Raw genomic sequence first — 11840 nt, forward strand, 5'->3', positions numbered from 1 at the left:
AGGGCCCCTCAGAGGACGGGTGTCCACGCAGATGGCAGGTCGTGGCACGGAGGCCTGGACTGATTATTTGGGCGTGTTGGCCAGGCCGGCCCGTCAGGTGCAAGACTCATTTCGAGGTTTCACCAAGGCCGTAATACCGTGGGGGTCACAGTCAGCTCAGGCACTCCCTTGTCCACTTGCCTGGCTCAGAACAACTATGTCACGAGGTCACTTCTCCCCAGAAGACCCAGTGGTGTCATGGGGACCGATCTGTCGTACGCCAGCAGCCACCCCAAAGCTTTGTAACCTCCCCCCATACCCCATACCACTCAGGCTGCTCCTGGGGCAGGGGCGCCCACTGCGAGCCAGGAAGATGTGACGAGGTGGCATGGGCTTGGGGGAGGAGGGGAGGGGGGGCGCCCACACACACTAAGGCGGTCTGGTGACTGACAGCAAGGTTTTCAGAACGGAAAGGAGAGAGAGCCAGGCAGGGGGAAGAGGGGCTGTCAGGGCCCCAGTGGGCTCGGAGGGATGGGGCGGGGCCTGAGCTCAGACTGGCCTCAGGGAAGGGGTGGCTTCCAGGAGCTGGGGCAGAAAGCCCGTTGTCCCCACCTTCAGTCTAGGAGGGGGTGGCCCCGGGGGGCCCTGCAGAAGAGGCATGCGACCCTCCAAGTGTGGGGTGGGGGCGTGGAGGCTGGGAAGGGGCCAGCGAGTCACAAGTGCCACCGGAATGTCTACCTTGATCAGTATGCGCTCTCCGCCAGGCGGGCAGACAGGGGCAAGGTGACGCACCAGCGGTCACAAGTCACAGGCCTGGGTCCCAGGGCACAGACGCGGCTCACCAGCCCACAGGCCGCCGTGCTCCTGAGCCCCACTTCAAGATGGGGAAAGTGGCGGGTGCGTGGGCGGGAGGCTGCGGGGTGGGGCGCACACAGCCGGAGGCAGTGCTCTGCCAGAGGAGCAGAGTTTTCTCTGAGAAGGTTCTGTGCCTTGGGGGGCGGGGTGGGGAGCTGCCGGGGTCCCCAGAGCAGAGGCTCCTGGGAGCTCCGGGAAGCGTTCCCGGGCCCGACCACATGACTCTCGGGATGGGGCCTGGCCAGGTTGAGGCCGGTGTCCCCGGGCCAGGGTGGTGGGGCCTCGGCGAGTGGGGAGCCCAGCTTTGCGGAGCTGGCGGGTCTTCGCCTGAGGGGGTGGCATGTGTGATGCGGGCTGGGGTTGAGGGACCAGGCGTCAAGCCCCAAGGGATCCAAGAAGGCTGCAGCGGGACAGGGCGGCCCGAGACAGAGGACGGCCAGGGCAGTTCTGTCCACCACAGGGACAGGCCCCCTAGGCTGAGCCCGTGCCTCCCCAGGTTCCCGCGGACGGCGCGGCCCAGGGCACGGCCTCCCTGCTGCTCCAGAAGCCTCTGCTGAGCTGTGTGCCACACTGCTACGCCCGGGATGTGAGCCGGCTCTGCCACCTGTCCGCGGGGACCTACAGGATTGTGCCCTCCACCTACTTGCCAGACACAGAGGGGACCTTCACAGTGACCATAGCCACTAGAATAGACAGGTGGGGCTTCAGGGGGCTTAGTCCCCAGTGCCTGTCACGGCCCCGTGTCTCCCGCCTGCCCACACGCCCAGCTCTTAGCTGTCTGGGCAGAGGTCAGAGGCTGCCACACGTTCCCAGACGCCAGTTTGCCTGTCTCCCTGTGCGGGGAGAGCAGACGCGCTAAACACCTATCCCCACTGCAGGAAGCGGGACCCGGAGGGTGACCGAGCAGTTCTCTGCCACAGGCGCTCCATTCACAGCCGGGAAATGCTGGGGCAGCCCCTCCAGGAGGTACGGAGGGGCCCGGGGCTGTTCGTTCACCCAGGCCCTCCCAGCGGCCGCACTCGTGTCTTCCCCTGAGAGGCCCTGGGCTGAGCTTCCAAGGGGCTGGGAAGCTGCAGCAGTGCCAGTGGGTGCCGAGGACGGCGGGCCCCACCCCACCTTGCACAGCGGCCACTAAGACGTCACCGTCTGTCCTTTCGCAGGCCTCCTTCATGGCAGTGATGAAGACCTAACTGGATGACTCCGTGTCTGCTCAGGGGACGGGGCCTCGAGGGGCTCCCGGTGGCCCACGGCATCCTCACACAGTGCCACCAGCCTCGGTGCTGCGGTGGCCCGTCCGGAGCGGGCAGCTGCGTGCGCCTGCGGGTCCCGGTGGAGAGCCTGTCCTGGAGGGGAGGCGGCCCCGGGGGCAGGAAGGCAAAAGAAAGCCGCGCCTGCATCCCGTCCCTCCCGCCGGACGGCAGCTCACAGGAACCCCGTGTCGTCCTTCCGCGGCTCCGGGGAGCGGTGTGCAGCGGACGTACGAGAGTGTCTTGACACCTCTCCTTTGAGACTGTCGTTAGAGGCGTTTTTAGGATGTAACTTTATAAGTAAACTGGAGTGCTGAGCAGTTCCAGATGGATCTCGTCTCGGGTGGGTGTCACGGGGTCGTGCTGACCCTGGACACTGTGGCCTCTGGGGGACGGTTTCGGGGCAGAGGTGGGGGTGAAGGGAAGAGGTGAGTGGGCACGCAGGGCATGGCCAGGGCAGGAGCAGCGGGGAGCAGGCAGGAGGCAGACAGGCGCCTGCGGGTCCCTCTCCAGCCGGCAGGCTCTCGGTCACCTGGCGAACCAGCCAGATGGTGCCCACAGCCCCTGAGGCCTCGCGCTTCCTCGAGCAGGTGGTGCCAGACGCAGTCATGGCGCTCAGCTCGGAAGGGGCTGTCCCCGAGGGCCTCTGACCCCGGCCGTGTCTGAGGTGGCAGGCCCCCGTCCTGCTGCTCTGACTCAGCGTCCTGTCCTCGGCGTGACCCAGGCGTCTAGCTACTCGAACGTCCTGAATCAGGACAGAGGTTCTCACTTCCCGCTCTGCACGGGTGTCAGCCGCGGCTGACTTCTGCCAACTTCCCCATGATGGCTGCACCCCGCACCTTGTGCCTCATGATCTGCCGTAGTGGGGAGCCTGTATGCGTTCTCCAGGAACCCCCAGTTCCACAGGCCACACGGTGGGGCTACAGCTGGGGGAGGCCATCCAGACCCCCATGCCCCCTCCCAGCCCAGAGCTCCTTCTGCAAACGCCATCTTACCCAGGGGTCCTGCCCGGGTGATCTGGCACAGGGCGTGTCCCCTGCGTCACCCCTCCGCGGAGGGTGCTGGCGCGTGCTGGCCCGGGCGCTGTCGAGCCGCAGCCCGGACCTCGGCGCCGGCTCCACTGCCAGTCTCCCCTCTGCTCGTTTTGCTGCCACGGTTTGATCAAAATAGAGACAACCAGAAACTCTCACCCATCAAGATCCCGGCGGGGTGCTCCAATGGGATGGGGGAGCACCCTCCCCAAGGAAGGGGCTATGGTGTGGACCCTAAAGATAAGATGCCGGCTGCCCCCGTCACCTGGGCAAGGTGCTCAGGACTCTCCGAGGCAGGGGCTGGCCTCGCCAGGGCAGGGGGTCAGGGTGGCAGCTCGCACTGGCTCCTCCCAGGGGACCCTCGGGTGACTCGCCCTTTCCCTCCCAGGACCCTGCAGCGACTGATCTGGGGCTGAGTCCTGGTCACTTGCTGGGCGCTAGGGAAGGACTTGCTTGGCAGAGGGCTCTGTGGGGCTGCGCTGCGGGGCGGGCGGGCGACAGGAGAGAGAGAGAGGCAGCCTGGGGGGCAGTCGCCCCTGGGCTTCCAGGCTGCAAGGGGCTGGGGCTGGGGAAGCCACCGGCTGGGCACAGTGGGGTCTGGTCTGCGCCTCTCCTGCCACGTGACGAGACTCCCGGTGCCTTAGACACCTCGGCCTTCGCCTGTACTCACATCTGACACTGCCCAGGCCCAGTGCAGGACAGCCCAGGCTGAGCCGGGGCTGCAGACCTCGGGGTCCCGCTGACCGGGAGGGCCTGAGGCCCAGGGCAGTCCCGCTGCGTCTCAGCCCTGCACCTACTGACACGGCCCGGGGCCACGTGGAACCCACAGGCTGCAGCCAGCTGGCCACGCTGAGTGCCCGTGCTGAGCCCACGGCCACGTGCAGGGCCAGGCCCGGCGGGTCCCAGCCGCCCTGCGGACCAGCTGCTGGGGGACTGTGCGGGACCGTTCACGGTGGCCTGGCCGACCCAGACGGCAGGTCTGGGTGTGTGCAGGTGCAAACACCGCCTTTCCCAGCAGACTTTGCCCTGCTCGGGCTTCCTTCCCGTTATCGCTTCCTGTTCCCGGCACGGTGGCTTCTCAGCAGGAGCTGCGTCCTGCTTAGTCCTCGTCCTGGGTCTTCGCTCTCATCGTCCTGGGCCGCCCTCCCCCAGGCCTGGGCCAGCCTTGGGTGAGTACCGCGGCCTTGGTGTCCCGAGAGGAGGGCCTCGGGTGTGGGGGGCCTGCGTCCCGCGTGGGAGCCGGGATGGCGGGTGGGCCGGGCCGGGCCGGGTCCTCTCTGATTCCCTCGGGCTCCGCATTCATAGTCGTGTCTCCTCGGTGCCCCGTGTCTGCCTCGCTCGGTTTCGCTGGATTCCGGCCCGTCTCCCCGTGCTTCACAGATTTCAGCTCGCTTTGCTATAATTCGAAATGAACGGAAGAGTCTCTTTGCTCCTGGGGACACCTTGGGGTCTTTGGACCCCAACATGAGGCTTCGGACGTGGCTGTGCTTCATCGGGGGAGGGTCTTCTCTGGTTTTGAGGACGAGTTTGGGGGAGGGCCGGGCCCACCAGGCCCCGGGGCCCCGTCCCCTTGGGGAGGTCGAGGCGGTGGCCGAGGCTGTGGCTGCACCTGTGCGCCGTCCACTCTGTGCCAGGCCCCTGTAGCCAGTCAGGTTTCCTGGAAGTACAGGTTGTGTCTGCACAGGCAGCGCAGCCCCCATCTGGGCTAAGGCCGCGAGACCCGCTCACCCAGGGCCGAGGAGCACGGGCTGTGAGGCTGGTCCCGGGCACACGGGCACACTGCTTCCTGACGCACCCCACACGTGCCGGGGCCGCGCCTCGGCAGCCTGGGCTCCCCATCCCCTCACACGTCACCTGGAGGGTGAGGCTGCTGGACAGGGGGCCCGCGCTGGCTCGAGTCGAGCCGGGACTGCTCATCAGGCCAGTCCAGGTCACCCGCAGCTTGCTGGGGACTTGGCAGCAGTGATGACAGGATGCGTGCACACGTGTGTGTCTGGGCTCCAGCTGACGTGGGCTCACTCATCCCCTGAGCCCCCCCCGAGCAGACCAGCCAGCGCCTCCACATCACTCTCCACTGCCTTGCTCCCACGGCCCCTTGGTTCTGAAACCCCTTGGTGAGCACGAAGTGGGGTGCTGTGGACAGGGCCGAGCCACCAGGCGCCTCTGCCCTTGAGGGACCACTGGGGATGATCTGCGCACAGGTCACCTGGATGCTCCTGACAAGGTGACAGATGATGTGCGAGGTGGTCCTTGGCCACCTAGGGTCAGCCAGGTGCAGAGCAGAGGCTGGCGAGGGGCTGGGCACCCTCAGGGAACGGAAGAAGCTCTCCGTGCCTGCCGTGCACGACAGGCTCAGAACCATCGCAAGCTGAGGCTGGACAAGCAGGTAAACGGCCTCAAGGCCCCCGAGGGCTTGGGCCTTATCTCCTGGTGGCAACCCGGCAGTTTTAAGCAGGGCCTGGTGCTAGGAGATGTGACATCTCCCTCTGGCCGGGGGTGGACTGGAGGTGGGGGCCGACCAGGGGCAGCTGCAGACATCCAGGGGAGAGGGGACGGTGTCCCGGCCAGGCAGGGGGTGGCGGGCCGAGGGAAGAGGTCCAGGAGGTGCTCCCGGGGAGCAACCCCACGGCATGAGCCGCTGGTGTCCCCGGGTTTCACCTGACCGCGTACTGAGCCTGAGAACCGGTGCCTTCCACACTGGGTGTGGGCCGCCGCCGGCCCTGCTCCCGCCAGCGCCTCGCGACTGTTGTGGAGCTTTGAGCGAAGCGTTCTGCGCTTCTTAAGGACTGTTTTTCAGTGCTTATGCGTGGTACCGTAGTTTTAGTTTGATTTTTCCAGTTTGTCACCGACATATAGAAATACTTTCGTCTATTAATCTTTTATCCTATAACCTTGCTAATTCACTCATTAGCTTATGGTCAGGGGTAAATTTCTTAGGATTTTCTACACACACGATTCCGTCACCTGTGAAAGCAGGAAGTTTTACTCCTTCCTTTTCTATCTGGAAGTGTTCTCCCTGGTAAGGGTCTCCGAACCGTCTGGAATGGAAGCGGTGGGGCCACGTCCCTGCCGTGGAGCGCAGCCGGCCTCTGCCTCCACCAGGCACCCCGTGCTTCCTGTGGGTCCTCTGCCGGCGCCTCTGTCGAGTGGGGAGTGTCCTGGTCCTACCTTGCTGAGCGTTTCTGTCGTAAACTGGCGCTGGATTTTGTCAAATGACTTTTTTTTTTTTTGCTTGAGAGGATTATACAAATGTTCCCCTTCATCTGATCGATCGATGTTCTAATGTCAGCATGAACCTTACATTCCTGGGTGTTTGCTCATGCGTGTTCTTCCTTTCATATGTTGCTGGATTCAGTGAACTAATGTTTCATTAAGAATCTCTGTGGCTGTGTTCCAGCACGATATTGGCCTGCAGCCATCTCTTCTCGTGACAGCTTTGTCTGGCATTGGTCTAGGGTTGAACTTGCCTTCAGCAGTGAGTTGGGAAGTGTTCCTCCTCCTTTATTTTCTGAAAACATTTACGATTCATATTATTTTATCCTCAGATGTTTGATGGATTCACCGGTAGCATCACCTGGGTCAGGAGTCTTCTTTGTGGAAAGATTTCAAATTATAAATTCAACAACTTTAATAGATACAGGCTATTCAACTTTTCTGTTTCTCGTACAAATCTTGACAAGTTGTGACTCATAAACGCGCATTTCAGCTAAGTTGTCAAATGTATTTGCAGGAAGTCATTAATAATGTTCCTTTATTCCTCTAATGTCTAAGATTTCAAGCGACACATCCTCTTTCATTCATTTGTTTTTTTTTAGATCAGTTTAGCCAAAGGTTTATCGACTTAACTAATCTTTTCAAAGAACCAACTTTCATTTTGTTGGTTTTCCCGGTCATTTTTGGTAACATTTCTGTAATTTCCGCTTCGTATTGCCTTGCTTCTGCTTGCTGGGGTTTAATTCGTCGGTTCCCCGCTTGCTTCTCAAGGCGGCGTCTTAGGACGATGGTTTCAGGCCGTGTCTCTCCCCTAGTGGAGCCAGGAAGGGTCATCCCAGCGTGGAGGTGGCTTTATCTTACGAATGCCGGTAAGTTGCATTTCGTTATCGTCTCGTTTAGAATCTTTTCTAGTTTCCCCGTGATTACTTATTTGACCTTGAGTGAGTTGTAATTGTATAGTTCGATTTCCAAATCTTTGGGCATTCTTTAAATATCTTTTTGCTATCGATTTCTGGTTTGGTTGTGTCATAGATGAAGAACATACTCTGTACGGCTAAATCCTGTTCATTGCATTGAGACTGGACTGATGGCCTATTTTGGAGAATTTCATATGCAAACTTGAAAAATCATGTGTTCTGTTGCCATTGGACGTGCCGTTGGATAACTGTCAGTTCGGACAGGTCGCCGACGTCTGAGTCGATGACGTCCTCACTAATTCTCTCCGCGTTACTGAGAGGGGTGTCGACATGACCCGTCGTACCGTGGCTTTGTCCGTGTGTCCTCTGAGCCGACCCTCTCACCGTCCTGAGCCTCCGTCCCTGTTTGTCTCCGGTGGGAGTTTCCGTCCTGGGATCTACTTCGACGCGACTAGATCCATCGCAGCCTCCTGTGCTTAGTGTTTGCATCTTATTTCGTCTTCCATTTTTTCACTAGTTTTCATTTTTTTACTTTTAACCCATCCTAATGTTTAAAACGTTTATCACTCAGACTGCACATTGCGATTTCTTGCTTTGTAAGTCCAGTTTCGTGACCTTTGCCTTTTAACTGGTGTGCAGGCCGGTCATGTGGTGCGATCGTGGGAACGGTTGGGCTAAGTCCGCCATCTTGTTCGCTAGTCAGCTGCTGGCTTACGTACTGTGCCTCTTCGTTTTATCTTTTAACGGTTGCCGTTGGGTTTACAACATGCATATTTCACTTGGTGGTGACTAATGGGATGTAGGAGAGAGGGACAAGGAAGAGAGGGGAAATCCGAGTGTCCAGAATGACACTCAGGTATTTGGGCAACAACAGGGGGTCGTCGTCTGAGATGGGGACTCTGAAGGCAGATCGGGGCACCCAGACCCGGGTCTCTGCAGCCGAGCACCGGCCTGCACCGTGCGCTCTCCCCACAGCCCGGTCCCGCCCGGCAGCGCGGGGGGCGCCCTGCTCTGCGCCCGCGTCCTCGCTCGCTGTGGCGCGGTGCTTCCCACTTCCAGCCTCCCCTGCGTCCCCCAGTCCCCAGGTCCACGCGGTGACCCCGCCGCATCTGCGGGCCTGTCATCTGGCTCCCTGGCCTGACCCCACTTCCGCCTGCGCCGTCACACTGCGCGTAAAGGCTGCCTGGCGACTTGCATCTGCCTCAGCGCCCGCATCGGCTGCCTGGACACCAGCAGCCCCACGGGGCCCACATAGGATCTGTGCCCTCCAGGGACCCCGGTGTCGCCCGGTCCCCCGCCACAGGCGCCTCCCCCGTCTCTGCACGTCCCCCCTTGACCCTGCTTTCGGTCCTCGCACAGGCCCAAGTTCGCAGGTCGCACCCGCGGCGTCCCCGGCCAGCCGCATCCGCTCCAGCTCCCGTCACTGGCGCTTAGGTGTGGTTTCTGTTTTTGGCAAAATGGCTTCCTAAGTGACGAAGTTGTTTTATTTCCTTACGTATAATTCCACATTCATAGATTTGACCGTTTTTCACGTTCTAATTGACGTTATTCTCCTTATTGGCATTCGGATTACCCCAGCTTTGGGCAGCGGGAGCAAACCTGTGTGGACTTGCTCTGCCTCGTGCCCTGGTGCGACAGCTGCCCCAGGCTCCCCTATTGGTTTCCTGCCCCCGACCTGACCTGCGCTGCTGCTTCTCCCAGAAGCCCCGCCTCCCAGGGGCCCCGACTTCCCCTCGGGAGAAGTGGCTGGGTGTCCGGGCTGCGTGTTTTTAGGTCTCCGGGGCACAGAAGCAGGAAGTTTTCTTGGTAAGATAAGACAGTACGGTACATGCTGCTACCTGTCACTCGGTTCCGATGGACGTGGTGTTTACTTAACCCTGTCGACAGTACATCTGCGTGTTCCTCAGCCGCACCAGAGGCCTCAGCAGCGTCCGATGTCACTATTCTTTTGTTTTACCCCATAACACACACAATACTCCCCAGATAACCCCAGCAGGACCAACAGCGCGATCACTGAGAAGTTTAAGATGTTTTGTGTACTTTTAAAACCCTCAGTTTATGTAGATGTACACACAAAACTTTTAAAATTACTTGGAAAATGATGGAGCATTTTTGCCCTTAAATTGCAGAGCGAAGTCAAAATACTGGACTTTAAAATCTTTTGGAAGAGTTTGGTCGGCTGTGCTACCGACCGGTAATCCAAGTTCATGGTCTCATCTTGCTTTCAAGTTTAACAGTTCCTTTAAGATACAATTTAATGGAATTTAGTAATTATATAAATAGTTATGATTCTAAAGCCAAACCTGCAAACCAAGGTGTATTCACAGAAGTCCACTTTCCACTGCTCTGCCCCACTCCCGCCCGTTCCCTGTAGGTCACAATTGAATTGAAAACAAGCTTCATGGCTTGTGCTTCCGTTTGTAGAAACAGAACCTGCCGGCCCCACGTAAATTCGTGAGAAGTAACCACCTTGCTGCTTGGCAGTGCACCCCGCAGACGAGCATGCGGTGCTGCCGCAGACGCCCCCTTCCCACAGCCGCCCGGTGCTCCCCGGGGGCACAGGACGCCCTTCCTGGCCCCCGCGCCCTGCGGACGGGCGCCGTCCGGCCGCCGTGCCCCACGGGTCCAGCAGCGCCGTGAGGCTGGCCTTGGCGTCTTTTTCTTTCCTTTTTGTTTTCTGTTTTTAGGTCAATGTTTAATTTTCAACTTCAGTGTGTAAATAAATCCGGAAGCACCTTTTTCACCTGTCCGTAGAGTGGATTTCTAGAAGCGGGGGTACTGGGTCAAAGGCTCCGCCCTGGGACTTTGCTGGACGCTAGATGTGGACAGGCCCCCTCGCGGGGGTCGAGCCGGTTCCGTTTCGGCGGCTGAGATCCGAGGGTGATTTCCCCACAGGCTGCTGCCAGGCTGACCCGGGCCGACCGGGCCGTGCCTGCGCCATGGCCAGAACCGGCGTCACGGTGTGCTTGCCACTCCTTCCTCGAGTACGTCAGCCCTTCCTGTGCCCTCGACGAGCCATCCACATGTCCTTTTCTGTGACCTGTCTGCTCATCTTTCTGTCCGTTGGCATCGTGCCCAAGGCCCAGAGGACATGTCAGGAGGCCAGCGGTCCCGGGAGGGATGTGAGAACCGTCGGCCGCCTCACAAGGGAAGCGGGGCCTCCTTCCTCCGTGTGTCCTGGAGTGCTGGCTAACCACACTTCTTGGGTCCACCCCAGACAGACCGGCTCCAGCCAGCCGGAGCTGGAGGCCCACTGCCCTTGGCGGCGGGGGCGGGGGACCCCTCACAGAGACACGTCCTTTCGAAGTGAGTCGTGCTTTCTGATCCGAGTTCCCCTGCTGGAGGTTCACAGGTGACCGTGGAGCAGGGTGAGGTGCCGGGCGCGCTCGCGCTCTGCCGGGCCCCCCATCGGTCACTGCTCAGCCCGAGGGCCTCGCCCTGCAGGTTCTTGAGCGGGAAGGACCACCTGGAGGAAGGCGCTGTGGGGAGAGAGGCCGGGATGGCTGTCTCTGCTGGGGAACGAGGCCAAGGCCCAGGCTGGCGATGGGGACCAGCGTGTCCAGGACTGGGGCCCGGTGTGGGGCCAGCGCCTTCCAGGCAGAAAAGCCTCAGGCAGAGAAGGAGGAAGAGGCTGGGAGGAGCCAGCATGCAGCTGTCAACCACCAAGGTCATGCGCAGCATCTGCCAGGTGGGGTCCCAGGGTGCTCGGCAGCGGCAGAGCAGACAGCAGGCAGTTCTGGGGAACCGGCCCAGGAGGAGGGGAGCAGAAGCCGTCCAGGGTGAGTGAGCCACCCCAGGCAACGAGGGCTGGGGGTCAGCGTCGCCCACAGAGCCTCCTCCAGCCCCTGGCCAGCAGCTGCTGGGTCCCCTGTGCAGTGGCCATTCTGGGTGACGGCCGGGTGGGTGGGGTGCTGCAGGTAGGGCATGTCTGTCACCTTTCCCGAGGCATCTATAGGTTGAGCTGACGGGCACCGCTGGCACAGGGACAGGAGGGTCGGAGGGGGGCGCAGCTTTGAGGAAAAGGCCCGGCCCAGCCCTCCACGCGGGGGAGCCCCGGGGGGCAGCCACAGCCCCCCCCCACAGCATTTCTGCGCCCGTGGCCACAAGCGCTTATGGAGCACCTGCTGTGGCCAAGAAGCTGCTGGTTCTCGGCTCTGTCACTAGGCTCTGCCACACGCTCTGTGGGGGCCCAGCTCCATGCCAGACGGTGGATGGCCCGTCCCAGAGCAGGCGGGGCCTCAGCCGCAGGCAAGAACTAGACACGGCCGACCCCCGAACACCACGGGCTTGACCCACGCGGGTCCACTCGCACGCAGAGTCTGCAGCAAATACGCGAGTGTGAATTCTCTCATCGTTTTAATAAGCGTTTCCTCCGGCTTGTCTCGCTGTCACCACAGCGTGTGGCATGCATAACACACAAAAAGAGACAGCTGCGTCATCAGGAGGGCTTCTGGTCAACAGTCGGCTATCAGTTAATTTTGGGGGAATCAAAGTCATACGCCCCTGAGTTGTTCGAGTGTCGACCAGACATGAGAGGAGCCATTTTCATTCGTGTGAAGAGCCCGGTGGGGTGGGGGCTGGATACGTGGGGAGGGGGC

General features: G+C 60.8%; 1 protein-coding gene across 4 annotated transcripts in view; it reads left to right on the plus strand.

Annotated features, from left to right (window-relative positions):
- The window catches only part of CAPN10 (calpain 10), a 26594-nt gene that overhangs the window by 9210 nt on the left and 5544 nt on the right, over positions 1 to 11840 (plus strand). For 3 of the 4 annotated variants that reach the window (XM_025045417.1, XM_015587839.2, XM_006909906.3), the window contains 3 exons: positions 1331 to 1530; positions 1713 to 1800; positions 1995 to 9981. The exons of the other annotated variant lie outside the window; for it this stretch is intronic. In XM_025045417.1, the coding sequence (XP_024901185.1) occupies positions 1331 to 1530; positions 1713 to 1800; positions 1995 to 2024 (318 nt within the window). In that variant the 3' untranslated portion in view covers positions 2025 to 9981. Of the gene's footprint in view, positions 1 to 1330; positions 1531 to 1712; positions 1801 to 1994; positions 9982 to 11840 lie in introns of those variants that run through there. 4 annotated transcript variants of the gene reach the window in all.

Source organism: Pteropus alecto, unplaced genomic scaffold, assembly GCF_000325575.1.
Source record: "Pteropus alecto unplaced genomic scaffold, ASM32557v1 scaffold143, whole genome shotgun sequence".
Taxonomy (NCBI): domain Eukaryota; kingdom Metazoa; phylum Chordata; class Mammalia; order Chiroptera; family Pteropodidae; genus Pteropus; species Pteropus alecto.